We start from the raw sequence: 27,512 nt of genomic DNA on the forward strand, positions 1-27,512 counted from the left end.
AATACACCAAAACAACCGCTTTCTCAACGTGCACGCAACATGACGCACACACTTATTGCGCACACAATACAAAACAACCGAACAAAAGTGGAAAGCTGTATGAACATTTATTTCCTCCAAGAAATTACAAACTGTTCCAAATAGTGGCTACTCAGATTATACGTCTCATTTCATTTTTTTCAGCGTACAGGGTTTGTTTTATCCTCGAGAGCCTAACCTATTATTTTAACCTACTGAAATACGGAAGGGTGATGAGTGGATTTAAAAATGCTGAGCTATGACAGGCCGTGCCCCAAACAAAAATAACAGTAGTATAGCATACACAGTTTGAGCTGCATAAGAAGCAGTTTGAAGACTTGAATTTTGGCATATATTATAGTTAATGGTATATATAGACTGTAATTCAGACAAATAAACAATGACACCGTGGAGACAGAGGATGGGCCTGCTGGTTATTCTCTACTCTACCTGCCTTTGCCATATCAATGCAGCACGTCAGATAACAAGCTACTACCCGTGAGCAAACATTATGGTAGCCTTACAGCTGAGGATTCTACATGGTACAGTACTTGAACCAGTCAACTATTTCATTTCACCACAGAGATCTGCATGTTTAAACGCAACCGTGTGAACACTGCATCGCTGGTTTGATGAGCTTTGGCAGGAGGGATGACAGTAAGATCAGCTTCTCTCTTGATATTGCTGAATTGGTGAGGACTTGGGGAAGAGAGGGAAGCATGACGGTGGGAGAGTAAAATGTTTTGAAGCGCCTAAATACACAATGTTCCTCTTTCAAAGCACTCTTAAGTCTGAATGATCTACAAAGCGGCATGGTGACACATGCACAGTGACAGGAAGCTGTTGAGAATCAAAACATTGCTGACTGAACTGCATTCGTATGTGCTTTAGCCCTTTTCGTAGTTGCACATATAAAAAGAGGAAGAGAGCCAGAGACATGACTAGGTCCAGACACGTATCTAAAGGTATAACCAGCTAGAGATGTGTTCAATTAAGCTGTATATTCTTACAGACTATCCAGGAAATGTATCCCATGGATGGATCCTGCTACAAAATATACCAATGGAGCCACATCCAAAGCCTAAGGAGTGAGAAAAGCATGAGAAACATAAATAAAAGTAGCCATTCGGTGTCAAGGGTCCTCTTTAACAGTGAATGACCCCTGACCTTTCATCTCTGACTGGCACACAGCAGCAGAACAGCATTACAATGCAATCATGACATCGTCAACATCAGTATTGGACTAAGAAGCCCTCACACAACCAGTAGTGTATTTTTTTTTCTTCTCTCAATTCATCACATGCGTCATTCAGCTGCACGGGTGCGCACACCCACATCCATACATGTTGGCAAACACCCACACTCACACATTTCAGCTCCCCAAGCCCAGGCACCGGATGGGGAACACAGACGAGATCCATCACACGAACATGAACACATTGGCGATTATAATGGAGTTATAGGAGAGTAGAGCTGCTAGATCTCAGACAGAATAAGATACAGTAAAATATGAAACTGACCGTAGTCCACATACAAATTAAAAATAAATCTGCAGAATGAAAACCTGCCCCCCCCTCACATTTTTCCCTTTTTTCTGACAAAGCGTATTTCTTTGAAAAGGATCAACCACAACGGACCACTAGAGAACCTTATTCCATCATTACGGACAGAAAACTATGGCGCATTGTTTCATCTTTGTCTCAAATAAGCACTGGTCTCTAGATTAAAAGCGTCAGCATACGAGTATTAGTTTCACACCTGTAAACACCTACCACCCACAGTCCCAGGACTTAGTGGGAGGACTCAGTCATATTAGTGGGAGTTCCTAGAGCAAAAAAAAAGGAGGCGTGTATAAACCAGACCTCAGCTGCATCGTCTGACGTGCTCCAGCACGTACTCAGGAAAGTGCAGACTGCACACCTGCAGCCCATCCAGTTTGCAAGGCATCCTGGGATACTCGTCCTCTTTCCACTTGTTTTCTTCCGGGTCGAAGGTGAGGATGGAGTCACTGTAGTGGCCGTTGTAACACAGACCCCCCAGTACCATGATCTGCCTGTCCAACACGGCCACCCCGTGGCCGCTGCGCCCTATGGGCATGGACGCCAGGATGGTCCACTCGTCTGTCTCTGGGTCGTACACCTCGGTGGACGGGCACCCTTGGGACTCGAAGGAGGCCCTCAGGATCACGCACACGCCTCCGAACACATACAGCTTCCCATTGTGGGAGATCATCTTGTGAAAGCAGCGGGCGTAGTTCATCTTGGACTTGTTCTCCCAGCAGTTGGTGTGTGTGCTGGGGAGGAGGGGGCTGCGGCCCGCCCGTGTCCTGTGTGGGTCTGCGGCCCCCGCTCCACCCCCGCACACCCCCTCCCCGCCGCCGCCCTCCCGGCCGGGGTCGAACACGCACACCTGCTTGGAGGTGGAGGAGGAGGTGATGCCGCCGGTGATGTACAGCTTGCCGTTGAGAACCGTCCCCTCGTGGCCGTACTTGTTGACGGGGTACGGGTCCACAAACTCCCAGCGGTCCTCCGTGATGTCGTAGCGCTCCGTGGAATAGAAGGTCTCGTCGCGCGTGCGCCCCGCCACGGCGTAGATGAACTTGCCAATGACACCAACGGCAAACTCCGATCTGGAAAGAAATCATAAACGTGTCAGCAAAGTCGAAAGAAAGTCTCACTTAAACTCAGCTACTTGTTTTTTGGGGGTCAGAAAGTAGAGAACAGCGACGTAGTCCAGACCTGGGCACGGACATGTCCGCCATGCGGAGCCAGGAGTTCTGCCGGGGGTCGTAGCGGTAGACTTTGGAGGAAGCGTGGAACTCGCCGTCTGGGCCCAACTCCTCCCCTCCAAGCAGGAAGGCAAAGTTGTTGACGATGGCCAGGCAGTCTGGCCTCAGAGGCACCTGGGGTCCCTCCAGCTCCCACCACACCTGGGGAGCACACACAGCACATTAGAACCATACACCCAACTTTGATAGAAAAACAATCATTTGTTCGCCAAAAAATTGCTTCAGTCGATATTCCCACACAACCCCCCACGCACCTTGGGCCTGTGCAGGAGCAGGATCTTGCTGTTCACCATGCTGTGTCCGATCATGCCCCTGAACACGGCGGTTTGTGGTCGGACCGAGCGGATGCGGTTGGAGCGCGTCTCCACCAGAGGCTGCTCGTTGACGTCGTGGAAGTAGCTCAGCGCCTGGTCCACTTCCTGTCGCAGTTGCCGCGAGTAACGGTAAAACTCGGAGGTCTTCACCTGCGACAAGGTGGGGGCCAGAGGGTTAGAACCGGCGAGAACGTTAAAACCGGGTTAACAGTTGGACCCTGGACCTTGCGGAGCTGCGTTCCTCACCTTCTCAAAGACGTTGGCCGGGGTCATGAGACAGAAGCGCAGGGATTGGACGATGGTGTCCGTGTGTCTCCAGCGCCGCCGGTCATGTCGTAGCCAGGCTTGCACGGCCTCGTACAGCTCGATCTCCGGGAAGCGACTCAGAGCATCGCTGTCTAAGTACGCCTGGGGACGGGGAAGAAACAAAGCGGTCATGACAGTGGTCACCTTTGCACCACACCACACACACAACACACTCAAGCCATGATGCATAATTTAGATGACAGTATTTTTATGACCAAAAAGCTTACTGTAGCTAGGAGAATGAGAAAAGGAAACAAAACAAAAGAACCAAATGGAATCAGGGACTGTTCCTCCACACCTGCAGTCGCTCCAGGCTGAGGTAGGACAGGAAGTCAGGTCTGCTCATCAGAGGGACAAAGTTCTCCAGCAGGAAGTTGTCGAGCTGCTCCTGGACTCCCTCCACTCCCACGCTGAAGTCCTCCAGCAGGCGCATGACCTCGGCACAGTTCTCCAGGCAGATCTTGGCCAGCAGGAAGGAGCAGCAAAACTCCACCGCCTCCGTCAGCTGCACGTACATGGCTGCCTAGGAGGGAGAGGGGGAGGGGGAGAGAAGTGGAGGGAGCGAGGGAGGGAGGGAGAGGGATGTGGAGACGGAGGGAGGTGGAGATGGAGGGAGGTGGACAGAGGGAGGTGGAGATGGAGGGAGGTGGACAGAGGGAGGTGGAGATGGAGGGAGGTGGACAGAGGGAGGTGGAGATGGAGGGAGGTGGAGATGGAGGAAGGTGGACAGAGGGAGGTGGAGATGGAGGGAGGTGGACAGAGGGAGGTGGAGAGAGGAAGGTGGACAGAGGGAGGTGGAGATGGAGGGAGGTGGACAGAGGGAGGCGGAGATGGAGGGAGGTGGACAGAGGGAGGTGGAGATGGAGGGAGGTGGACAGAGGGAGGTGGAGATGGAGGGAGGTGGACAGAGGGAGGTGGAGATGGAGGGAGGTGGACAGAGGGAGGTGGAGATGGAGGGAGGCGGAGATGGAGGGAGGTTTTGTTCAGGAAATGTGTTCAATTTCATTTACAGCATTTAGAGTCTGACAGTGCCATCAACTAAATGAAATGTTTGATGTGTGTGTATGTATGTGTGTTTTACCTGCAGTATCTCCTGGACGGTGGGCATGCTGAGCTCAAGTGAACCATAGTACATGAATCTCAGCACATGGCCAAACCCTGCTGCAGTCAAGCCCTTCATGTGGATCTTGTCTTGGTCTCTCTCACGCATGTCCGCTGTGAACATCACTCGGAAGTAGTCACTCTGGGTCGCCAGAAGGGCTTTGTGGGCCTTGGAGTGAAGAGGATCAGGTGTTAATTGAGCATCATTTAAATACATATTGTACCACATTGATTACTCCTGTGTATTCCCACAGGCAGATGTAAGAGTGCGTGTGGGTTTGTGCGAGACCGATCTCATGCTTGCTGCTGTACCTGGAAGTGATGTTCTTCGATCAGCAGCGTCACGTCCAATAGGAGACGCTCTTCATAGAGCGCCCTGAAACCTGAGGACACACTCCCATCATGCACCTGGGACAGGTACACCTCCACGTCCCCCCCCGACATCACACACCTGAGGGGGGGGGACAACGACAGAGGAGGGGGCGAGAGGGAAGGAGAGAGGTGAAAAAACAGATTACAGGCCGTGGCATGACACTGGTCCTGGTCCTACACTGCTTATTATGGTGGTACAGGCTTGAACAGTACATGTTGCTTTAGGTTGTTTATCAGCTACAGCTCAGTTAACGTTGAAAGAAAATCTAAATAATTCCATATCGTGCAATATACATGACACTGTGTCTTGGCTTGTCTCTGAATTATGTCAGGAACGTAACAGGAACAAATGTTTGAATTCCCTCCCACCCTTACACACACAAACACAAACACATTAATACAGCATCAGGCCCACACACACATGCCCTCACACTCGCACAGTATGCCAACCCTACGTATTGGCAGACACACATGATCCCTGACAGGCTGTAAGAAAACACCAACCAGCAATTCCAGCCTACACAAGGCCTACGCAAATACCTGCATGCACAATCACTTGTAAATACACTGTCATACCCACAAAGCATGCAAGTATACACACATACACACAATGTACACTCACCTCTGATTGGCCACGGGCATGTCAGAGGGGGTTGTCCGAGCCAATCAGAGGACAGTGCCCCTTGTGTCCAGGAAAAAACTAACAATGGCCCTTTTCTGTGGCGTGAATCACCTAGACAACAAACCCAACACAATGCCCACATTAAAGCATGTCTGCTGAGTCCATAAACATATGTGTCAACATTGTTTTATAAACTTTTCCCACTAACCTCTAGGAACATTTCCCGGCCAGACTATGCTGAGAGAATCTAAGAATCAGGAGACCCTAAATCTACACCTGCACACTAACACTCAATGTTTCTGCAATTATTCGTCCTAGATTATGTTCCTCTTATCTTTTCAGAAGCAAGGTGATTTAAGCAAGTTGGAAGGGGATGCATTCACTCTACTACTAGATCTATATGTCTTAAAGTGGTCCTACACATTGATTAAAATTAAGGATGCCATGTTTAACTCCATTCAACATTCGTAATAGGTCAGGTACGTGACTGCTCTTTGGGGAGGGATTGTGGACAAGATGTAAAGTAAGAAAGCGTTACTGTCAAGGAAACGGTACCTTTTTGGGCCCGGGTGGACAGTCTCGGGCTTCACAGAGAACACGGTGAGGGGACGCTCACATTTCCTCTGCTTATGTTTACCTTGATCTGACAGACCAAACAAAAACACAGGTCATGACCAGCATACAACCTTCTTTAAAATGTGTTTTGTGTTTTGATTGAACATATAACTCTCTCGACTCATACAAACAACTAAAGTGCTGGCTCGATAGCTGTGCTTTTATCCACGTGAATTCTAGCGTGATGAATGCTGGCACTGAAGCAGATTAACCAAATTTGAGTCGGGTCACGACACGCGTCAAGTGCAAACAGCAACTTTAGCCTGCGCAGCAGCGACATCATCAGCGTAGGGGAGCATTGGCCACAGGTGTAAATATACATAGTTCACCTGTATATTATTGCATGGCGTAGGAAGCCAGTAAACAAGATGTGCAAAGGTATCTATGCTCATGATCTCATTTTGATATCCTAGCTAAACCTGTCTGAGCTCACGACTGGCTTAGCTGTGTAGTACTACAACTAGCTGTAGCCGCATTATATTTTCACTTACGGCCATTTATGGGATATTCAGTTGAGGTTTCCATGTAACTAGTCAAAGACAATTTTACAGTCACGGTTACGAATGTTATTGTCCCCTTACAATGGCATGCTATAAAAATTGGCTAGTCAGCTAGCTGGCTAGCTAAGCTTGTTCTCACCTCGGCGATGCGAGTCCCCACAACCCCTCTTCGACCAAGCAGCTCTGGGTCCTTCGGACATGGGTTGTGGGTATGAATCCGGGATCAAGAAAACGGACTGTAAAAATGCATTTCCTTATAGTCCATTAGAACGCTCCCTCTTATTTAATTAGACTCTAAATGTTATTAAAATCAAAATACAGCTTGTATATGGAGTCAATATCCATTGCCGACGCCATACTATTCTCTGCACTAGCGTCACATCCCGTTCGAACGGAACTGAAGGGCGTTGTGCAGTGCAGTGAACCTGCTGAATGCTGTCTTCAAGTCAACAAGTCAACATCAGGACCAGCCAGATTTGTCAATCAACCCAGTCAACTCCGAGCAGAATGAACCTGGACCTTCCACAATTAGTCAGGTATTAGAGCAATCTTCATGAAATCAATCATCATTCATTGCTCCAAAACCTGCACTAGTGATGGGCTAGTACTTCGATTTCCAGTTGATGCAATCAAAAAAAAATACTGTAATAGTGTTGGCTGAATAAATTTGTGGCTGAACGGAAAAGTCAAAGCCATGTTCGTGGTCTCTTAGAGCGAAAACAGGGAGTCCTGCCTGCACCTGTGCCAAACAGCAGGACCCAAAGGTGTGACCACCAAATGGCATTATGAAACACTCACTTTTTGGCAGATCCTGTCTGGATTTAACTGCCTGCCTCCATAGAAAGATGCATGACTGTCATGCACAAACTGGATTTATCAATTCATCATTTTCATTGTATTAATCAGGATGCTGCATATTAATATCACTGGTCAATGCCATAGCAATGGATATCACATATTGCATTGGAAATCCATCCAATTATAGGGCCCTATCCTCTCCGTTGACAGGTTAAATAAACGTAGGTGAGGGTACCATATCGTGATATACTGTGAGCATAATTAGCTAAATGTAATGTAATTCAGACTTGTCCCTGGTGTACACCACGTACACAACCTCCTTACTATGGACAAAGAGTATAGAAGTATTTTATACTCTTTGCTATGGATCCGAAATAGAAACTACAGAAGAGCACAACGTTGACTTTTAATGACATCATCACCAGGAGACGGACCCATGCACGCATCAGAAGTTTTTACTGGCTTCTATCGTGTTTATGTAGTCAAACAACACATTATCCATTAGATTAGACCTAATATATACGACAGTTTACACAATCCGTAATGGTCCAATAAGCTTTTATTTAGCTAAATAAATGTACATTTTTGCATCAGAATATTGCATCATCCATAATGTAAGGACCCATGTCCTGCTTTGTTCATTATTAGCCAATACGAATACATATATTTAGTTCTCAACGTTCACAATATAATTTAATTTATACAAAAGTGTATTTCGATGCATTTTCATTTGTGTATACAAATACAAACACGTAAATCACGTCGATGGTTTTTTTGTTCATGAAAATGATTCAGGCAATCGCTGCACAATACTCAAATTCCTTTTTCGTTCAAGATGGCGGGTGACGAGTCTGGAGTAACGCTGGGTCAGCCTCATCTTTCTAAACAAGATCTAAGTTCTCTGGTGAGTGTTTATCACTTTGGTAGCATTACTGTCGTCTTCAGGTTCCGATGCCAGTAAAGTTGGTGAAAACAATCTACCGTGGTGTTGTTGGGAGAGCGTTGGAAAACCGGTGTTGAACCACCGCCCGGCACATGACAGAAGTACTAAACGGCGTGGGGGTCTCTCCGAAGCTGTGCGTTTATTGTACTTTCACCGAAGCTAACTTGCTATCCCGTTTTCTTGTCGTTATTAAAAAAAGCTAATGATCCGTCTAGTCTTGTAATTGTTGATTAGTCTTTTCGATCAAATGTAGCAGCTGTTAATTGTTAGTAATATAGACAGGAAACCTGCCGCAACGTTTTCAGCAGCTTGCATCCTCATGTCCTGAATAGCCCGTGTTTGTCTCTTTCTCTTTGATCGATCGGAACTGAAAATAATTTATCTACTAACTCCGAAATTGATCATTCACTGAATAGAGTCACCTGGCATGGTGTTATAATGTCACTTATTATCATCATCCTTGGTCGCATATAACGAGGTAGATACATTAACAATTAATGGACTAATGGATGGTTTATCTGGTATTATGCCTACAGTTTGTCTGTGGTTCTCTTCTGCAGTATTATCTAAGGTTTAAATGAAACCTAATTAGAATTAGAATCATGCCAATAAATTTACTTTTTCTTCAGGATGTGTCCAAACTGACCCCCCTCTCACAAGAGATCATTAGCAGACAAGCCACAATCAATATCGGTAAGAGAACTACATCACATAATTCCACCCTATTTACAAAAAAAAAAATCTTTACTGTTAAACATTTGACTAACTCCTTGAACTACACCATCTTGCACCTGCAGGCACCATCGGTCATGTGGCTCACGGGAAGTCCACAGTGGTCAAGGCAATTTCTGGTGTGCACACTGTAAGGTTCAAGAATGAACTGGAGAGGAACATTACCATCAAACTAGGCTATGCGAATGCAAAGGTAACCCTTGTCAACTGCCCTTTGATTAGAAATGAAAGTAGTCTACCTTGCAGACGATCAAAGTTCAATAACTCGGAAGTCTTCTAATCCCTCCTGCGTCTGCCCGACCCAGGTGTATAAACTGGACGACCCTAGCTGTCCCAGGCCAGAGTGCTACAGGTCGTGTGGCAGCAGCACGCCTGATGAGTTCCCCACAGACATCCCCGGCACTAAGGGCAACTTCAAACTAGTCAGGTAAGACTCAGTGCCTGCACAGAAAGAATCAAGTTCATGACATTGTGTTTCACACGGTCGGGGCATTTTTGCGCCTGCTGAACTCAAATCTCAAAGGAAAGGCTGTGTCTTGGGTGTGGGTAGGGGAGAGCCTTCCTTCAGTAACATCCTCCTGTCTCTCCCACTGTCTCAGGCATGTGTCGTTTGTGGATTGTCCCGGGCACGACATTCTGATGGCCACCATGTTGAACGGAGCTGCTGTCATGGACGCGGCTCTGCTCTTGATCGGTGAGACAGCTCCACCGATATTTGGATGTGACTCCCATCAAAGGAAGGATTGAGGCGGTCGCATTGGACCACAGCCTTAAGCCTTCCTTTGACTGGCAAATCCCAGCCTCATATGTTTCTGCATTAGCACTTCTATAAAGAGGAACAATCACAGGGTTGGGTTTGGCAGCTGTCTCGGCATGCTAAAGTGTTCTGTGCAGAACTCCCAGGTTCCTCAGGTTGCAAATAGCTCAACTTCTGGCAAGCCGCATATTCTTATAGAAACAAAGCAGGCCTTTGTTAAATGGTTTCTTTGTTGGCTAAGAACGCAGATGAAATGGAAGATTTGTTTCTGTAAGCCATACACAGCAGACTCAGCAGTTTTCATGAAATGTCTATGTTTGAAAGGAGATGCTCTCAAGAGTCCATGTTAAAATATCCCTCCTGTTCTGTCCTCTCCCAGCCGGTAACGAGTCGTGTCCCCAGCCCCAGACGTCGGAGCACCTGGCAGCCATAGAGATCATGAAGCTGAAGCACATTCTGATCCTGCAGAACAAGATCGACCTGGTCAAGGAGAGCCAGGCCAAGGAGCAGTATGAGCAGATCCTAGCCTTCGTACAGGGTGGGTGCCTTTAGAATGTGTTCACAGGGCATTTCTCCTTGACACTGCTCTGTGTGTGTGTGCTTGATCTTTCCTCTCATATTTCTTGTTTCCCTACAGGCACCGTGGCAGAGGGCGCTCCAATAATTCCAATCTCTGCCCAGCTGAAGTACAATATCGAGGTGGTATGCGAGTACATCGTCAAAAAAATCCCTGTACCCATCAGAGACTTTACTTCCGAGCCCAGACTCATCGGTAAGACACACGCACCCACAGAAACACACGCACCCACAGAAACACACACACAGAAACACACGCACCCACAGAAACACACAGGATGACCGATGAGCGTCTCTGCCGCATGTCTTCAAGGGATTGTGTTCTGTTGGTTTCAGTGATCAGGTCGTTCGACGTGAACAAGCCGGGCTGTGAGGTGGACGATCTGAAAGGGGGTGTGGCAGGAGGCAGTATCCTGAAGGGCGTGCTCAAGGTAAAGCCCATCTGCCGCCTTGTCACCAAACCAGGAATGGAAGTCTCCCACCACGCCCTCAGAAATGACCCAGCCCTCCTGCTGTGTGTGTGTGTGTGCTCAGGTGGGCCAGGAGCTGGAGGTGCGTCCAGGCATCGTGTCCAAAGACCACGAAGGGAAGCTCATGTGCAAACCCATCTTCTCCAAGATCGTGTCTCTGTTTGCCGAGCACAACGACCTGCAGTACGCCGCCCCCGGAGGCCTCATCGGTACGAGCTCACTGGCCTGGACAGCTGCCTCCGGGCCTGTCCTGAGGTTTCTGGCTGTGGGCCTCTGAGGGGCTGGCCAGTTTAGTGTGGCTATAAAAAGCATTTCTAAAAAGGTTTGTGTGTTCTAGGTGTCGGCACCAAGATCGACCCGACGCTGTGCAGAGCCGACCGTATGGTTGGTCAGGTGTTGGGGGCTGTCGGGGCGCTGCCAGAGATCTTCACAGAGCTGGAGATCTCCTACTTCCTCCTCAGGAGGCTGCTGGGAGTACGCACTGAGGGAGACAAGAAGGCCGCCAAGGTGAGCACTGGTGCATGCTGGGATCGGTAGTCGACGAAGGTCCCCTCCCCCTTTTCCCAGTGGCTTGCTGGTTTCTATGACTTCCGACATCCGTGAGGAAGAGGGGGGAGCTGGATGTAGAGGGCGAATGGCAGGTCAACTGAAGGCATGTGTGTTTACCCGTGGTCCTGTAGGTCCAGAAGCTGTCCAAGAACGAGGTGTTGATGGTCAACATCGGCTCGCTGTCAACAGGCGGGCGGGTGAGCGCCGTCAAGGCTGATCTGGCCAAGATCGTTCTGACCAATCCCGTCTGCACTGAGGTGGGGGAGAAGATCGCCCTTAGCCGTCGTGTGGAGAAACATTGGCGGTAAGTCTAGGAGGAGTGGCGGGAGGGAGGATTGGCTCAACGAGACAGTATACCACAACGTACAAACACATCAGCCCTCAGAAAGAGTTATATGAATGTTTATCGGATTGTGAGCCTTCTCTGTACACCTGTCTCATTGGTTCTCTTCCTCTCTGTCTTCAGCCTCATTGGCTGGGGCCAGATCAGGAGGGGCGTGACCATCACACCCACGGTGGAGGATGACTGAGGAACCATCCGGCGAGTGTGTGTGTGTGTCGCCATGACGTTGCTCCTTTCAACAGAATGACACATCATCACACTTTTCATACTTGTAGCCGATGGAGGGACAGGGAGGAAACAAGGGTGTCTCAGCAGAGTAAAGTGGCTTCCTCCATCTTTCCTTCACTTTCACTGTTCTGCTATATGCTAGCTGAGGCTAGTTGCTGTCACTTGTCTTGTGTGTTGAGACGAGGGCAGCGGACAGAGGTGGAGAGAAAGCGAGGGGGCCACATTAGACTTTTGAGATGACCCCTTTTGAACGGGTAAAGGGCAGGTCCTGGGTTTTAACAGGAGTATCTCCCAAAACCAGGCTTGGGCGTTATTCTGTTGGATGCAACACTACAACTACAGAAAGAAATGTTGCAATAGACCGTATATGACTTGCCATTTATTCTGCATGAAAATCATATCCGTTTTACTGTTGAGCTGCATTTCTAGCTGAATATTTTGTGACATTGCACCCTCCAGTGTATGGCTCAGGTAAGGTTTCTACATTCTGTAGAGGGGGGAGGGGGGGTATTGTAGCGCCGTTCTTGCTGTTCTGTCCACAGCTTTCAATCTAATGAAACGGAATAAAATACATTTGGAAGAATTGTGTCTGTGGTGTAATTCTGTCCAGGTGGGTGTCCGTTTACTGGTTTCACTCATTTTCGTGAGGTATGTTTACCAAAGGAGTTGGAAAGTGACAGCACATCCGGCATGTTAGCGATAAACCTGAGAAGCACAAGACATGTTACGTCACTGGTGAACATAAAGTTGAAGCTCGCCGATAATTTTGTCACTGAAGAAAGCCAGGTCAATTCACACAAGGTAATTGATTTTGTGTAAATTTGACATCAATTTCGTTAAACAAAACGTAGGAACATTTTACCTGACATGTCAAGGTGCAAACTTAGTGGCGCTAACTGCATTCTGTTGCCCGTGTTCGTGCTGCGTTTGACGTGCACACGAAGTGAAAATGCATAACAACATTGCAGCTGACCGTAACATTTTAATTGCTTGGCTGTGCAAAGCGCAATGTCAACTCAAACGCTGGTATTGTCACTGCAGGTGCTTCCAGGCTGAAATGGAACTTGCTGGTATGTTGACCGACCGACTGCATTCTCTTGCCTGCCCACTGTAGGCTATTGGTTATCATAAAGACTCCTATCACAGTTACTGTAGCCGCAACAAATTTGTATCGATCTCACATTTGCTTAGCTAAATCCATTAATGTGGACACTGACCCCAAGGCAAAGCGGTTGTCAATAATGTTTTGTTATTGGAACATGAATTTGTGATTGTTCAGATGGACAGCGGGGACGGGAGGCGGGTCCGAGGCGCTCGCCCTTCGACCTCATCATGAATCAGATCCGCAGGAAGCGCCCCGGCTCTGATAAGAAGGGTTCCGGTCGCTTCCTGTCTCGCCAGTCAGATGGCGGGGGGATTCCTGAGGACAGAGAGACCGAAGAGAGGGAGGAGAAGCAGAAAGGAGAGGGGACTGGTAAAGTGACATGGAGAAATGATATTACATCAGAGAAGTTAAGGAAAGTGACCCTAAACGCTGATACTTTGTCTACTTTTCCGGGTGTACTTCCAGACCCAGCAGAGTCAGTGGAGACGCTGTATGATGGAGGATGGGGCCGTGTGTGTGTGTTCGTGCAGAGGCTGGGAAAGAGACCAGACAGCAGAAGTCTGAGTCTGGCTCACTGTGATCTCACTGCTACAGACACACTGGAGCTAGGTGAGACTCTCACTCACTGACTCACTCACTCACACACACATGACCTTTATCTTTATATGTTTTTGCTGTCATTTCTCACATGTTCTCCTCTTAGGTACACTACTGCCATGCTTGCCTCAGTTGGAAGAGATGGACCTGTCATGGAACGAACTGATAGGAGGGTCTCTTCGGGCCTTGACCTCTCACCTCCTGCATGTGGGCGGGCTCAGAACTCTGAAGCTCTGCAGCTGTAGGCTGAATGCCGATGACATCAGTGCTCTAGGTGGGGCTGGAAACGGTGACATCACAGTTAACGTAGTAGAGCTTTCCTTGACGAGATGAAGTGATAACGTGTGGGTTGACGTGTGTGTGTTTAGGGGGGACTCTGGAGCATGTGCCCTTACTGGAGGTGTTGGACTTGTCTTGGAACGTTGGGATTGGGGGAGGAACTTTGGAAGGCCTACTGGGTAAATTCCGCCCAACACTGAAAGAGCTACATCTGGTTGCCTGCCAGCTTACTGCAGCTGATGCCTCTACATTGGGTGAGAGAGACCTGTCTCCTGTAAAACTGTGAAATGACAATATCCTCAATAATTCCCTCCTGTAATCTTTCTTTTTTATTCCTAGGTAGGATAATTAGTGGTCTTCCAAAACTGTGTGTGTTGGACATTTCCTGTAACCCTCTACTGGCTGAGGCGGAGGAGGGGGGGGCAGAGGAAGGGGGGCCAGGGGGAATAGGGATGGGGGATCTTGTCCCCTTTCTCTCTCACTGTCCCTCTCTCACAACACTCCGATTACATTCATGCGGTCTGACACCAAACACCATTAACATTTTTGGTAAGGAGACAGTTGTGTTTTCCAACTTCATCCGGGAAGAGGTATTGTGAACAAGACTGACTGGAACCCACCCTGTGTTTACAAAGGTGGTTCGCTCCGCTATCTCCCCTCCCTGCGTGAGTTAGATCTGTCCTGTAACAAGAAGCTGTCAGGAGGGTTAACCCTTCTGGCACCTCACCTGACCCACCTTCCACACCTGGAGAGCCTAAGTCTACACCTCTGCTATCTCACACACACAGACCTGGCTTCCCTGAGTAAGTATGTGTGTGTTGATGTGTGTGTGTCTAAAAGAGAAAATGTCTGTGTTTGTGTGATAAGGAGCCTATGGGTGTCTCCAGTCCAGGTGCTCCCCTCCCTGTCTGAGCTGACCAAGCTTGACGTGTCGTCCAATAAGGAGGCAGGGGGCGTGGTCCAGCCTCTAGTCTCCGCCCTGCCTCTCCTACAGATGAGACAGCTCCCTCTCAACAGCTGCAGCCTGACCGAGGACTCATTCACTGCACTGGGTACTCATGTACATAGTGTCTGAAAGTGTTCTTAGGTCGTCTAAAAAACATCTTCGAAACACCTGGAATGAATGACCTGTGAAGGTCTCAAGTCGTTGTGTGTGTGTTGTAGCGCTGGCGATACCACACCTAAGACACGTTGACGTGTCGTGGTGTAAGGTGGCGGGGGGGCGGCTCGCCCTGCTGTTGGAGGCCCTGCAGCCGGGCGTTCTTCAGGAGCTGCACCTGAGCAGCTGTGACCTCACCACAGACGACCTGCTTCAGCTAGGTACCCCCCCCCCCCCCCCCCCCCCAACATACACACACTCACACTCTCGCTTCATACTTCAATCATCCCACTGCTCGCCTGTTTCCTGTCTGTCTGTACTTCCTGTAGGGGTTGTGTGTAAGCATGGCTGTCTCTCCTCCGTCCGTGTTCTGGACCTTTCCTATAACGGCGGTGTGGGGCCGGAGGGTTGGGTGGGGTTGTTCGGAGCAGGGGGCCTGGGGTCCCTGGAGGATGTTGACCTCAGCCTACGACCTTTGACCTCTGCCTGCTCTGCGGCCTGGTTGCCCTCCCTGCTGTCCGCTCTGCCTCGCCTCCCAGCGCTGGTGCGCCTCGGCATGCAGCGATGGACACTCACCAATCAGGGGAGAGACCAGCTAAACCATGCCCTCAGGAAGAGGGCTGTCCTATTGGAGTGGGACACACCCATATCAACGCCATCACCCAATCAGGACAGGCTGGATGAGATGCAGTCAGAGGAGTGAGCAGAGAGAAGGACTGACTCGAACCAATGTTTTTCATTTGTAATGGTCACTTTCAGATATGGCCACATTCATTTCCTTCTTATTAAAACACTCTAGAAATCCCACATTTTGATTAAAAAAAAAACCCTGATTCATTTCAATAATTAAATTCCAATCTGATGGATTATCGTTCTGGTGCTGACATTTTAGTGGTGTTATGACCACATTGCAGTGAAGATTAGTGAATGCAGTGAATCGTTACTGAATAAAACATGTTTCTGATCCATCTGAATTTTACAGAAATAACTGAGTCACGTGATAAGCTGAGGGTTCTGGTGTCGTAACGTATTGACTCCTCTAACCGTTTATACAAATAAAACCAGTGTTGAAAAAGTTGTGTCACAGGGTGTTAGGACTCAGTACAAGCTGGGGGGCCAAGGGGAGCGCTGGCTGGACGTCGGAGCGTGGAAGGGCCAGGTTCGTGGCTGGGTCAGGGCTTGTTCCTCCTGTGAGAGCGAGGGCAGAGTTGCTGGCCGGGTCTCCGTCCAGGCCGTAGCTGGGCGTCCAGTAGTAGTGTCTCCGCAGACCGTGGAAAACCTCAGCCAGACACAGCCGCCCGTCCACCTCGTACACGCTCACATCGGTGTGGGCCGCCGGTAAGCGTCCACTGGCTATCAGACTGTTGAACGCCTGGGGAGTGGGGACCCAAAAGGGAGGGAACACCAACACAGTGTGCGTAAGAAGTGGAACAGATACTATTCTATTTACTATCCTTTTTTACAACAGCAGTTTCTGTGGTGGGTGTTTCTGTGTGTTCAGACTGCGTTACCTGACAGACAGGCTGGTATAAGCGGTTGCCCCAGATATAGATGTGTGTGAGGGTGCTACTGCTCTGCATGGCACGGGCCAGAGCCACAAGACCCTCACTGCCAATGTTGTTACTGGGAACGGACAGCCTGAGACCGAAAGTGAGAGAGAAGAAGCAAAGACAAAGAGTCAAACATTTACCACTCAACAGGTCATGATTTCATGGAAGGGTCCCGGTGGTGTCTCACGCTCTCAGGCTGCAGCCGGGCAGAGCCACAGCCTCGCTCAGGTACAGGGCTCCGTCATCTTCGATACGATTGGAGGACAGATCGAGGATCTCCAAAGTAGCGTTCCGCTTCAGAAGCTCGGCGAGACACTTCGCCCCGTCACGGCTCACACGGTTACTTCCGGGAGGGAGGACATCGAGTTGTGTGAGGTGGTGTGAATATGGACGTGCGTGTGTTGTATGTCTGTGTGTGCGTACCAGCGCAGGTCCAGGTATCGTAGGCTGTGGTTAGTCCCAAGGGCCTCTGCCAGCCTCTCCACACCAAAGTCAGACATTCCCATCTTCCCCAGGTGGAGCTCCCGGAGGGTCTGGTTGACCACCAGCATGCGGGACATGTGCACCGCTGTCTCGTCCTGGGAAAGAGAGAGCGAAGAGAGGGTGAGGAGGAGAGAGGGAGCGGGTAGAGGGTGAGGGATGGTGTGTGATTACCTGCTGACTGAAAAGCAGGGGTCGGCTGACGTTGACAGAACAAAGGCTCTTGTTGTTGTTCAGCATAATGGCAAATGCTATTACACTTTGAGTTCCCTGCAGAGAGAGAGAAAGACATGGAAGAAACCGTCGAAATCTCGCCGCTGCTGCGGGTACAACACAGTGCATCAAGTGAGACAGTGTGTTGAAGTCATGCGTGTGAATGTGCGCTACCAGGTCACAGTCAGCTACGTCCAGCTCCTGTAGGGTAGTGTTGACCTGCAGCATGCTGGCAAAGTGCATGGCTCCTTTGTTCCCTATCTTATTCCCAGTCAGCCTCAAGGACACCAGCGCACCATTATGCTGATGAGAGAGACAAAGGGGAGAGAGGAAGAATAAGAGGAGGGGTTGTTTGTTGCTTTTAGTGGGGAGATACAAAGAGAAGTAGTCTCGGTAGGGACTGGGCATGTGTGTTTGTACAAACCAGTAGACTCTTGGCAATGAGCTGAGCTCCGTCCGCTTGTATGTCATTACACATCAAGTCCAGGCATTGCAGGGCTGCATTCTCCTGTTTGACACAGTGTCAGTAACAAGATGATTTCATTTTGAGAAAGGGCCACGCTATGCTTATGGGTCGTATCATGTGATCGGCTTACCTGTAGGAGGTCAGCAAGATGCCTTGCACCTTCATCTGTGAGGCTGTTGTACCGGACATCCAGACCTGTCGATCAAGAAAACACGTATTGTGGGCTTACAGTGCGTGTCAACAACAGTGATGCAATGCGAGCGACGCAATGCTTTCCTTTCATTTTCAATTATGTATAACAAGCTTCATCTATACACCAGTCTTTTATACTGAGAACACAGGGGGAACAGATTTCCCTGGAGGCCCGGGGAAAGTGGTTCCCCCCTGTATATTACAGTCTGGCCATTTATAAAGCAATACAGTGATGCTGGTGATGTATGTTACTGTGATCATTATGTATAATAAATGTAATCTATACACCAGTCTTTTACACTGAGAACACTGGAAATCTCTTCCCACTTCCCACTGTTAGTCCACAAGCCATCAATACTACTAAAGTACTGTCACAGGGGAGAACTGACCTGTCACTGACTGGTTGTTTCGGAGAGCTCTTGAAAGAGCCAGGGCGTCATTGTCAGTCAATTTCTGAACCCGTCTCAGGCGGTCGTTTCCCGTCAATTTGATGGTTAGATTTCTAAGTGAATCCAACAGAGTGGCAGTTTAGCATAAAAGCCTGCTGCTGACCCTGTATCTTCTCTTTTGATATCACGTTGACACATATTGACTGGGCTGCCGCTTATCAAGTTGACTGATACTCAAACCAAATGGGTTTGCACGTTATTAGCTACTGTAGCCTAAGTACTGTACCACCAGACAAACGGAGATTTTCTTTTAGCTAAGCTAAACTTACCCAATTCTTCCTTCCGTCTCTTGCAAAACGTCTAATATGTATGGATTTGTTTGCAGTTTGTGCTCTGTGCAGACAACAGAGTACGCCTGTGAAATACCACTCATAGTGAAACTGTAGTTAACCAGACCATGTAAGCTACAAGTCGAGTACGAGTCCGCAGCCAATGTTTGGTCGTTATAGCAACAACACCCGTGTGCAGCTGATGGAGAGGAAGAGGAAACCATTTTTGCTGATTCTTAAAATATTGATTGACAAATAGCCTACAAGTTTATAGGGGAATAAATAATTTATTTAACATCCCAAAATATTCTCCACCAAAACGTGTTATGACTCATAAACTCTGGAATAAAACCAAAACACCCATGTCCAATTAATACTTTGAAAGAAGCATCTTTCTCTGCCCTGTCTGACAAATTTGAAACAATAATCATATTCACAGAACAGGTGATTGTTTTTGTTTTAGAAGCCTAGACAAATTCAGATTAGGTTAGAATTGCAGATTAGAATGGCAGTGCATTTAGAAAGGATCGGAGACACTAAAATAATTCTGTGAAAGAAATAGAACTAAAACACTTTTCAGTACATTCAATGAAGCAAGAGAAATTTCTAAAATAGTATGATACTTTATCACTCCCTAAAAGTCAGTTGGAACTTTCAGCTAGAGAAAACAATATTCTAGAAATCGTATTACCCATTTACCCTAAAATCCCTGAGAGACACACATAAGGGAGGGTTCTATAAGTGTCAATGGTCTATAATCCGTTTTTGTAATTCCCTTCCAGTGTGACCCTTTTGGATGAACATGCACCAGCACACTAGTCAACTAGTTCTTCATGTTGGGATTTCGAACGAGAAAGTGGATTCACTGCTCAAAGTTCAAAACACAGCAGAGTTTATTGCAGAGGGTCGTTGGTCAATGTTGTTGGGTCTCAATGATAATAATCTGCTCCACATTGTCAGTCATTGGAGTGGCTGCCCTCAGCTGCTCCACCAGCGCACGGAGGGTGTCTGGGTGGATTCCAGTGTCAACGCTGTCTATGTGGAGGCCATAATTAGGCTCAATGTTGTCAGGGTCAGGTTTTGGTATGACAATGCTCGCTTCCAGACTGTCCAGGTTCGGGTTAGAGGAGTCAGTTTCAAATTTAATGAAAGTAGACCCGGACTGGACCCCAACAGTCTGGGTGTCAGAGTCCAGGTTGGAGGGTTCGGCACCAGCGGTGGGTAGCAGGCGAGAGATGAGCCCCTGGTGATCGATGGGAATGTTGAGATGGCTGCTTCCCTCTTGGAATGCTACACCTTGACCTAGAGACAGGAAGAGACACACATTGGTTATGCATGTTGTTCATTTACTCTTCTCGATTGACGACATGGTTCTGAAAACCACACGCACACACACACTTACCGGCATGCACCCTGTCTTGATGTCTCAGCATGTTCTTAATGCTTATAAAGCTGTTCCCACACAAATTACACTGCACAACAGCCCCTGCAGAGAGAGCACACAGTTACAGTACACACAATAACACACACCTCCTAATACTCGCTGCTTGATATGGAACCTTCTGGAAAACAATAGTTCTGCGGACGAGGGTGTGATCATCTTCTTTCGTTGAGTCTGGCAGCTCAACATTCCTCCTGATGAATTTTTGGGGAAAAAGTTTTGATATTTGTTGGGAGTGTAGGAGAGTGGGCTCACCTTTCCCATGAGAACGTGCATGTTTGTTCCGTTCCGACACAGACGCGAAGCGTTTCTCACAATCCGTGCACGCGTACGGAGTCTCTCCTGAAACACGCACGCACACACGGTCACGGTTAACAGAGGGAAAAAAACGGACACAAGTGGCTGGAACGGTCGACGAGACAATCAGGAGTTGTTTGCGAGGACGTCGCGGACGGGGGGGGGGTCTCACCGGTGTGCTTCCGCGAATGTGAGATGAGGGAGGAGGAGACGGAGAAGGACATGCCGCAGGTGTCGCACTGGTAGGGCTTCTCGCCCGTGTGTCGTCTCTTGTGATAGATCAGGGTGCTGGGCTGGGCGAACGCTTTCCCGCAATCTTCGCACACGTACGGCTTCTCTCCACTGTGTAGTCTGTGGAGGGGACACGCGCTGTGTGTTCACACCTGCACTTTCTCACACGATGCTAGTAAACCTGTACCCTGGCACAAAATACACACAGACCCACCTGCAGTGGATCTTGAAGTTGGTTGAGGTAGCGAACTGCAGACCACACTCTCCACAACGGTATGGCTTCTCTTCTCCATGGTACATCCTACAATGGGACACCAGTTGACATTTCTGGATGAAACTCTTATCACACTGAGTGCAGGAAAATGGCTTCTCTCCTACAACAAAGGGGAAGAGAAATACATAGAGAGAGAGAGAGTGTGTTCACCTATCTATACATTTCAGTCAGCGAGTCGTATCCTGAGTAGTTAGGAACTACTCCCTACTGTGCTGTACACAATGCGCTTTTGTTTACCTGTGTGTATGCGCATGTGAGTCTTCAGCTGGTTCCCTTGTCTGAAGTGTTTGGAGCAAATGGGGCATTTGAAGGGCTTCAGGCCTTTATGAATCCGCATGTGTCTACGCAGACTGCTGTACTCTGAGAACACTTTGTTACACTGAATGCACAGAGGATGCTCTCTTTGCTGCTTGCGTACCTCTTCGTCCTCCTCCTCCTCGTCTTCTACTTCGACCCCATCCCAGTCTTCGTCGCTTGTGTTCCCTTTCAGTTTACCCCTCCCTCTCCCCCTTCCTCTGCCCCTTCCTCTCCCTCTCCCTTCTCCACTGTTTCTTCTTGGTCTTTTGGCAAGAGAACTCAGGGGTGAAGGACTCTGGTCTGAAGGAACGTCTCTTCCCTTCTTTATAGCTTGGAGGTCAGAATCCACAAATGAGAGCTCCTCTCTCTTTACTCCCCCTCTCCCTCTTCCTCTCCCCCTCCCTCTTCCTCTTCCTCTGCCCCGGCCCCTCCCTCTCTGGGTCTTTACCACATCTGCCACGTCCTCGGAGGCACTGCTGGGGGAGGTCGGTTCACCAGGTTGGGCCTTGGGCTTCCGTCCCCTCTTCCTGCCCGGGCCTCTCTGAGGAGAGCTGGTGTCGGGTGGGGTGTACTCTGTATCGTTGCTGTTGTCCTCCACTTCTGTCCTGTTCTCGTCTGCCTCCATTTCTTTCGCCTCATCTCCCAGGGAAGAGGCAGAACCAGCCACTAAATCCTCATGGCTAGCAGGGGATGGAGGACATGGTGGGTCTGGGAGGGAGGGGACAGTAGGGTCGGACTCTATGACTTCCTGTGATTGGATGGGCACTTCTGACACAGGTAAAAGAAGAGTTTGTTCTATATACTGCTCCGCCTCTGATATTCCGAGGAAGACGGCCGCTTTGCGCACCGCCTCAGAACTTTCACTGTTAACATGGGAACAAGAACAAATGTTGTTTTAAGTGTGTAAGAACAATTTCACATGTCAGAAGAATACAACTTTGGGAAATACATCTTTTTGGCATCTGGCTGATTTGGTTCAGTTTATCACAAGCAAGTCCTGGTATTAATGGAAAAAGTGTTTTTATAAAAGGTTTGTATTCTACCTGTCAATGTTCATGGCTCCTGTGTAGATGAACTCCAGCAGGCTCTCTAGAGCTTGCTCACTGACCACTTCCGGGTCAAGGATCGTGTCCTGTTGAGCTGGGTCAGACACGGAGGAGAAGAACTGGCTGAACGCCGCCAGAACATTTCTGTGTGCTCGGAACGGCACGTCACCCACAGTGATTGTCATGTCACACAACAAGTCGGTGTCTCTCTGCTGACGCAATTTCTCCAGCAGGAGCTCTGCATGAGTTCGCTGAGACATGGCTGGGATTGGCTGCTTGCTGGTCACCAAGACAATGCTGAGGAGGAAGTAGTATCATGATGTGATATTCATAGAGTTCCAATTTCTACTGTTAAGCACAATACTCAGAGCAGAGATTGATAGTGATGGGTATCCATAGTGCCACAGCCGTTCTAAAGCACACTCAAAAGCACACTCTGTCTCTGTGATCTGAAAAGAATGTTGGCCTATTTATTTCAGATTGAGTAATCATTAGTACATGTGTTATAGACTTGCTGACGGTTGTCTTTTGAACAATTTATGCTTTTCTAAATGTCTGGGCCTGGCTCGTTTTATCAGGCTTGCTAAGGCCTCTATTATACACAACCATGACTGACTCCTAGTTATTAAGATGGCGGCCTGCTGAAAGGTTAGAATATATAAATCCACTAGTCATCAGCTCACTGATCAAGCAGTTGCTTTCCAGTCAGATCCTATTAATGAAAGAAAATAAAAGTTCCTGAAAATGACGGAAATGAATCAACGTTCGAGTCAACACTGAAGCGCAAACCGCAAAGATTGCTAAAAAACGCAATGATGCAGTGGTTAAAAACATTTCGTTACTTAATTGGGTATCTGAAAATCTAGCACACAATTTCAGTAGCTACATTAATTGATCTGGATGAGCGCGCATAATAACAATGTGCTCTTATTTCGAAAGGATGCGACGATGGGTACTCGTTTAACGTTACATAGGTTATAATAAAAAATACTGCCACATGTGTTTTTGTGGCCAACGCCATAAATACAACACCACACACGACCAAATTGTAGGTATTTAACTCAAATAGTGTGAAAATGCATGAAAGAAAAGTACCTTATTTTATAATCCCTCTCTTCCAGCCGCCATTTCTGGTGACGCAAATGAATTTGGTCACATCTCGCGAGACTATTACTGAGGCCGAACTTTATTGAACCTAGCTCCTGACACTCAACAAGTAAAAGAACGCTCTTAATGTCGATGCAGCATTACAAGAAAAAACGTGTACAATTTAAACATACAGTTTTGAGAAAAATACACAATTTTTTCACATGCATTTTACACTTTTACCAAATGTGAAAAGACACTCCTCCCCTTGAATAGAAATGCAAAGTTTATTTCTATATTAAACTGAAGGTAGACTGGGATGAAAAAAGGGTTAGAATTAGGGTTGGGATTATTGTCATGCACATGGAGAAGGGTTAGGGTTGGTTAAAGAGTTGAGTAGTTAGTTATGTAGAACTAAAGAGTTGTGTAGAGCTAAAGTTTTGAGCAGTTATCAGTTATGTATATTTAAAGAGTAGTAAAAGTAGCAGTCATGTGGGGTTGATGAATTAGGTGGGGTTAGTGTGGGGTGGTGTCGTCATAACGGGATGGAGGATTAGGGGCGTGAGGAGAGGTGGGAGAGGGTAAATCAAGGGTAACACCGGTAGTTACACAGGCGGCATGCCAATGTGGTGGAAAGTGCAGTAAGGCTGCATCAGGTAGCGGGCGGTGGTCCAGAGGATGTCGCTGTAGCCATGCCCGTCCTCATGGTCGTAGAGCACAGGCCCCATGGAGGCCATCACCCCCAGGGAGAACAGGAAGCCCAGGCTGAAGGTGCCAGCTGCCTGGACCCCCTTCAGCACATTCTCAGCTCGCTGGCGCCACCAGCTGGAGACAGAGACAAAGGCAGGTGGGATGAGCGTTGGAGCAGGAAGATAGAGATATAGTAGAAAACAACTAAGAATGGGGTTTTGATGGCTCTAATTTGGGTGTTCCCTCTGAAGACAGACAGTGATCCAAGAGCAGTTTTGACTCTACCCCTTTGCTTGAGTTGTGGATCGTATAAACTCCCGCCCTTTCTCTCTATACTGAATAGTATCGGTAATGCACCTTTTGGTCTGGACATCAAAAACAGAGCTCTTCTTCTCCCCAATAACGTCCAAGGTGGGCTCCATCTCTTTCTCCTCCTCCACCTCTTGCTCAATATGCACTTTCTCCTCATCAGAACACTCAACCTACAAGATTACCAGACTTCTCAGAAAAGTTTTTCGGACCAACAGTTGCTGAGATGGGGAATCATTTGTAACCTAAGGAACACTCTAAACTCACTGGGTTTGCTCACCATGGTGGTATGAGGGTAAGGACATTCGATCTATTGGCCAACCAAAAAGGTCTGGACACAGCATGTTGTATTCGGACCTGCAGTTCTGCTCACCACCACAGGCAAGTGGACTGAGGATCATCACAGAGGGTTTCACTTACACATGGGCGAGACAACAGTCCCAGTTCCTCTCCAATGGACATGGGATGGTTGCCATCCACAGACAGAGACTCCTTCACATCTGAGGCATCCGCTCCACCAAAACTGTCCAACAGATTCAGATTCAGATTCATATAGCGGAGGCATCGAGGTGTTGTAAGAAAGTGGGTGGGTGATGGGATGCAGATGTGGTATTCGGCCCACTTACACCAGAGCCTCCTCCAGCTGGACCTCGAGGTGTTTGTTCTTCTTCTTCAGCTCCTGAACACAGACTCAAGGTCAAGAATGAAAGCGCCAACGTTGTTGACATAATGTCAATGGGAAACAATAGCAATTAAAGAAAGAAATTGCTATTAATTAATATTAGCGCATTCTACTATACCTGTACAATGGTGGTGTACTCTTCAAGGGAGCTTTCCAAATGCTCGATGATCATAGTTTTCTACAAATCAAACAGATCCAGAACTCTAGCCCAGGGCCGTATTTGTAATTACACAGAAGAGAAAAACCCAGGCAGAACTCTCCCAGAGCAGGAAAGATCTTCCTGAAACTCTGTCCCGTCCGACATTACAGACGGAGACAGATCCTACCTCGTGCAAGTCGTAACTGTTCTTGTCAAGGGAGAGTCGGTGCTCCTCCAGTTGTTGCTGAGAGTCAAACACCAAGCAGACAATCATTAATATTTTTCTTTTTCATTGAAAACCAAGTGTGTAAATAAATGTGTGTGTGTATGTGAGTGGGTGAAGAGTTTATGATGAGACACCTGCAGGGCCTGCAGGGCGTTGCTCAACTTGGCAATTTTGCTCTTGTTCTTGGCCCTCTCAGGTAAGATGCAAGACATCTGAAACACAGAAAGAGTTCTACTCACAGTGTTTTCTACAAGCTAGTTGACAAGCGCTGTCCATACCTCACTGTTGATGTTTTCATATTGGGCTTTCAGGGCCTTGTTCTCTCTTTCCTGCAAGAACAGAAAAAAAGGCAAAGATGTCTGTTGTTTTTTTGCTCCGAGTGCAGTGGAGTTAGAGATCTGTGATGGTGTTCGTAGATTGTCGTCGGTAGAGGCAAAAACACGTCTTCTGTGCTCCTGAACTTTCCAGATACCCACCAGCTGTCGGATGCGGTTCCCCTGGGTGCTGGTAGTGACGTCCATCTCTGCGGCGGCTCTCCGGAGATCTTCGAGCTCATCCCCCAGCTTCTCAGCATCATGCATAGCCTGCTTGAGACTGAAAAAGTCCAAATACAATACTGTGATGAAAGTTGTTATTATTAGCAGGCTAACCTTGACATCTCAAATAGTTTCGATTTCGATATGACATCTAGAGTATGAGGTAACCGACTCAATTTGCACTCATACTCATTAGTTCCAGAACTGTACAGTCTGTTTGAACCAAACCATCTTGTGAAATGGGGTTCATGCATGAGTGCATTTGTGTGTGTGAGCGTGACAATTTGTACCTTTTCAGTTGGTGGCTGAGGGCCGAGTTCTCAGTGTGGAGAGATGTGTTCTGCTCGTCTGCCAGCTCCACAGAGTGCTGCAGCTCCACATTAAGCTGCTTCAGTCTGTCCTGAGAGTATATCAACTCTGAGATGACATTGTGCGTCTCCTCAAGATTTCTACAGACATACATAAATCCCAGCGCACATCAATTTCACAGGTCATAGATACCACACCACTTCTGTAAATCCCACCCAAGCTTGTAAATGACCAACACTTGTGTGCACCACTTCCAAGTTCATTTATATATTCGGCCTACATGCATTACAATTTTTTGCATGAAGAGACTGTCAACAATAAAATGTGTGTGTGGTGCTTTTGTATAAAATCTCACAGGCCTGAAGCTTTGAGAAGGCTCTCATCTTCGGACACATACATCCTAGCTGATTCGTCATTCTGCTTTTCCGCTGCCCCGCAGACGTGCGAGCATGCACCTTCATACAACATTGATGCACAATGTAATATCTGTCTTTCCCTTAAATTAAATGAGTTCCTAATAAAGCCATTTTCGGTTCTTTTTCACTTCGTTAAATGCCTCGGAAATGACTTACCTTCTTGAACTTCACTATCCATAACCTGTGGCGTCGTTTATGATGTCATAGTGTGAAAGCTTTCCAAGTCATGCACTCAGCTCGCTTCGACTAGCATCCTAGACGTTTTAAATGTCAAACGAAACATTAAAAGTTAATTTAATAATAAATGTCTTAGTCTGCTTTAACTAGTTACATAGAATAAAAAAGAAAAGCTAGCTACTGTAGTAGCCTGCTCACGATCGCACACTGAAAGCCAATAGACATTAGCCAGTAGCTTACTGTAGACTAGCTAGCTAAGTCCCCTAATATTAACTACCACCACACTATATGTTTATTCGACTATATTTATAATATCAATGAGTATTATGTTTTAAGACAGATTTTAAAAACACAGTGAAGGAGGGGCTACCAGTTTGAGAGTTGTCTTGAAGGCTAACGTATGCAGGGTTAGCTAACTCTTTCACGATGTATTTAACCAATCACAGCTAAGTAAGATAATTATTAGAATCAGGTTTCCTGGGGGGTTGGAATGATAGCTCTCCAGATACAATAACATAAATTGAAGGAGTTTGAACACAATATAGGCAGTGTCCTTAAATGTGTAAATCATGATGCATGCTTTGTGTATCCTAATAATTACTCTAACATAGGAATTACTATACAG

At 47.6% G+C, this 27,512-nt stretch overlaps 5 protein-coding genes across 5 annotated transcripts; 2 read left to right on the forward strand and 3 right to left on the reverse strand.

Annotated features, from left to right (window-relative positions):
• Nucleotides 1-100: 100 nt before the first annotated feature.
• On the reverse strand, nucleotides 101-6,881 carry klhl15 (kelch-like family member 15). The gene is made up of 9 exons (XM_067252275.1): nucleotides 6,776-6,881; nucleotides 6,077-6,164; nucleotides 4,840-4,978; nucleotides 4,508-4,696; nucleotides 3,725-3,949; nucleotides 3,367-3,528; nucleotides 3,061-3,270; nucleotides 2,757-2,947; nucleotides 101-2,647 (listed from the first exon to the last, which is right to left on the reverse strand). Exons 1-9 carry the CDS (start codon nucleotides 6,834-6,836, stop codon nucleotides 1,882-1,884), a joined length of 2,031 nt encoding a protein of 676 aa, XP_067108376.1. The 5' UTR covers nucleotides 6,837-6,881; the 3' UTR covers nucleotides 101-1,881.
• Nucleotides 6,882-8,262: 1,381 nt separating this feature from the next.
• On the forward strand, nucleotides 8,263-12,615 carry eif2s3 (eukaryotic translation initiation factor 2, subunit 3 gamma). The gene is made up of 12 exons (XM_067251991.1): nucleotides 8,263-8,338; nucleotides 9,007-9,070; nucleotides 9,175-9,302; nucleotides 9,415-9,536; nucleotides 9,709-9,803; nucleotides 10,246-10,404; nucleotides 10,504-10,638; nucleotides 10,779-10,873; nucleotides 10,977-11,121; nucleotides 11,250-11,419; nucleotides 11,593-11,765; nucleotides 11,928-12,615. Exons 1-12 carry the CDS (start codon nucleotides 8,270-8,272, stop codon nucleotides 11,989-11,991), a joined length of 1,419 nt encoding a protein of 472 aa, XP_067108092.1. The 5' UTR covers nucleotides 8,263-8,269; the 3' UTR covers nucleotides 11,992-12,615.
• Nucleotides 12,616-12,706: 91 nt separating this feature from the next.
• On the forward strand, nucleotides 12,707-16,171 carry lrrc31 (leucine rich repeat containing 31). The gene is made up of 11 exons (XM_067251811.1): nucleotides 12,707-12,833; nucleotides 13,074-13,102; nucleotides 13,312-13,506; nucleotides 13,603-13,746; nucleotides 13,841-14,008; nucleotides 14,103-14,267; nucleotides 14,353-14,562; nucleotides 14,649-14,816; nucleotides 14,901-15,065; nucleotides 15,178-15,333; nucleotides 15,442-16,171. Exons 2-11 carry the CDS (start codon nucleotides 13,090-13,092, stop codon nucleotides 15,813-15,815), a joined length of 1,758 nt encoding a protein of 585 aa, XP_067107912.1. The 5' UTR covers nucleotides 12,707-12,833; nucleotides 13,074-13,089; the 3' UTR covers nucleotides 15,816-16,171.
• Nucleotides 16,172-16,193: 22 nt separating this feature from the next.
• On the reverse strand, nucleotides 16,194-18,835 carry lrrc34 (leucine rich repeat containing 34). Its single transcript, XM_067252207.1, has 10 exons — nucleotides 18,732-18,835; nucleotides 18,403-18,515; nucleotides 17,952-18,016; nucleotides 17,780-17,863; nucleotides 17,530-17,658; nucleotides 17,317-17,412; nucleotides 17,086-17,240; nucleotides 16,850-17,005; nucleotides 16,624-16,750; nucleotides 16,194-16,484 (listed from the first exon to the last, which is right to left on the reverse strand). Exons 1-10 carry the CDS (start codon nucleotides 18,833-18,835, stop codon nucleotides 16,194-16,196), a joined length of 1,320 nt encoding a protein of 439 aa, XP_067108308.1.
• Nucleotides 18,836-19,010: 175 nt separating this feature from the next.
• mynn (myoneurin) lies at nucleotides 19,011-23,462 on the reverse strand. Its single transcript, XM_067251837.1, has 8 exons — nucleotides 23,413-23,462; nucleotides 22,315-22,614; nucleotides 21,212-22,134; nucleotides 20,915-21,074; nucleotides 20,642-20,820; nucleotides 20,428-20,514; nucleotides 20,134-20,217; nucleotides 19,011-20,033 (listed from the first exon to the last, which is right to left on the reverse strand). The coding sequence occupies exons 2-8, from the start codon at nucleotides 22,575-22,577 to the stop codon at nucleotides 19,645-19,647; spliced, it is 2,085 nt and encodes a 694-aa protein (XP_067107938.1). The 5' UTR covers nucleotides 22,578-22,614; nucleotides 23,413-23,462; the 3' UTR covers nucleotides 19,011-19,644.
• Between the last annotated feature and the right edge of the window lie 4,050 nt (nucleotides 23,463-27,512).

The sequence above is a fragment of the Osmerus mordax genome, chromosome 15 (genome assembly GCF_038355195.1).
Source record: "Osmerus mordax isolate fOsmMor3 chromosome 15, fOsmMor3.pri, whole genome shotgun sequence".
NCBI lineage: Eukaryota > Metazoa > Chordata > Actinopteri > Osmeriformes > Osmeridae > Osmerus > Osmerus mordax.

Bases quoted from the DNA above. Each gene is read 5' to 3' on its own strand.
- eif2s3 (XM_067251991.1), top strand. From the start codon at position 8,270: ATGGCGGGTGACGAGTCTGGAGTAACGCTGGGTCAGCCTCATCTTTCT. The intron at 9,804-10,245 runs GTGAGACAGCTC...GTCCTCTCCCAG, and splicing joins CGCGGCTCTGCTCTTGATCG to CCGGTAACGAGTCGTGTCCC. The intron at 11,122-11,249 runs GTACGAGCTCAC...TGTGTGTTCTAG, and splicing joins CGCCCCCGGAGGCCTCATCG to GTGTCGGCACCAAGATCGAC.
- lrrc34 (XM_067252207.1), bottom strand. From the start codon at position 18,835: ATGAGTGGTATTTCACAGGCGTACTCTGTTGTCTGCACAGAGCACAAA. The intron at 18,516-18,731 runs GTAAGTTTAGCT...GGATTCACTTAG, and splicing joins GAGACGGAAGGAAGAATTGG to AAATCTAACCATCAAATTGA. The intron at 18,017-18,402 runs GTCAGTTCTCCC...CTTGATCGACAG, and splicing joins AAACAACCAGTCAGTGACAG to GTCTGGATGTCCGGTACAAC.
- lrrc31 (XM_067251811.1), top strand. The intron at 14,268-14,352 runs GTGAGAGAGACC...TTTTATTCCTAG, and splicing joins AGCTGATGCCTCTACATTGG to GTAGGATAATTAGTGGTCTT. The intron at 14,817-14,900 runs GTAAGTATGTGT...GGGTGTCTCCAG, and splicing joins CACAGACCTGGCTTCCCTGA to TCCAGGTGCTCCCCTCCCTG.
- mynn (XM_067251837.1), bottom strand. From the start codon at position 22,577: ATGTCTCAGCGAACTCATGCAGAGCTCCTGCTGGAGAAATTGCGTCAG. The intron at 21,075-21,211 runs GTAAACAAAAGC...CCTTTGTTGTAG, and splicing joins TCACATGCGCATACACACAG to GAGAGAAGCCATTTTCCTGC. The intron at 20,034-20,133 runs GTAAGTGTGTGT...TCCTGTCTCTAG, and splicing joins TCAAGACAGGGTGCATGCCG to GTCAAGGTGTAGCATTCCAA.
- klhl15 (XM_067252275.1), bottom strand. From the start codon at position 6,836: ATGTCCGAAGGACCCAGAGCTGCTTGGTCGAAGAGGGGTTGTGGGGAC. The intron at 6,165-6,775 runs GTGAGAACAAGC...TTGGTCTGTCAG, and splicing joins TGGGGACTCGCATCGCCGAG to ATCAAGGTAAACATAAGCAG. The intron at 3,950-4,507 runs GTAAAACACACA...TCTCCCTCCTAG, and splicing joins CCGTCCAGGAGATACTGCAG to GCAGCCATGTACGTGCAGCT.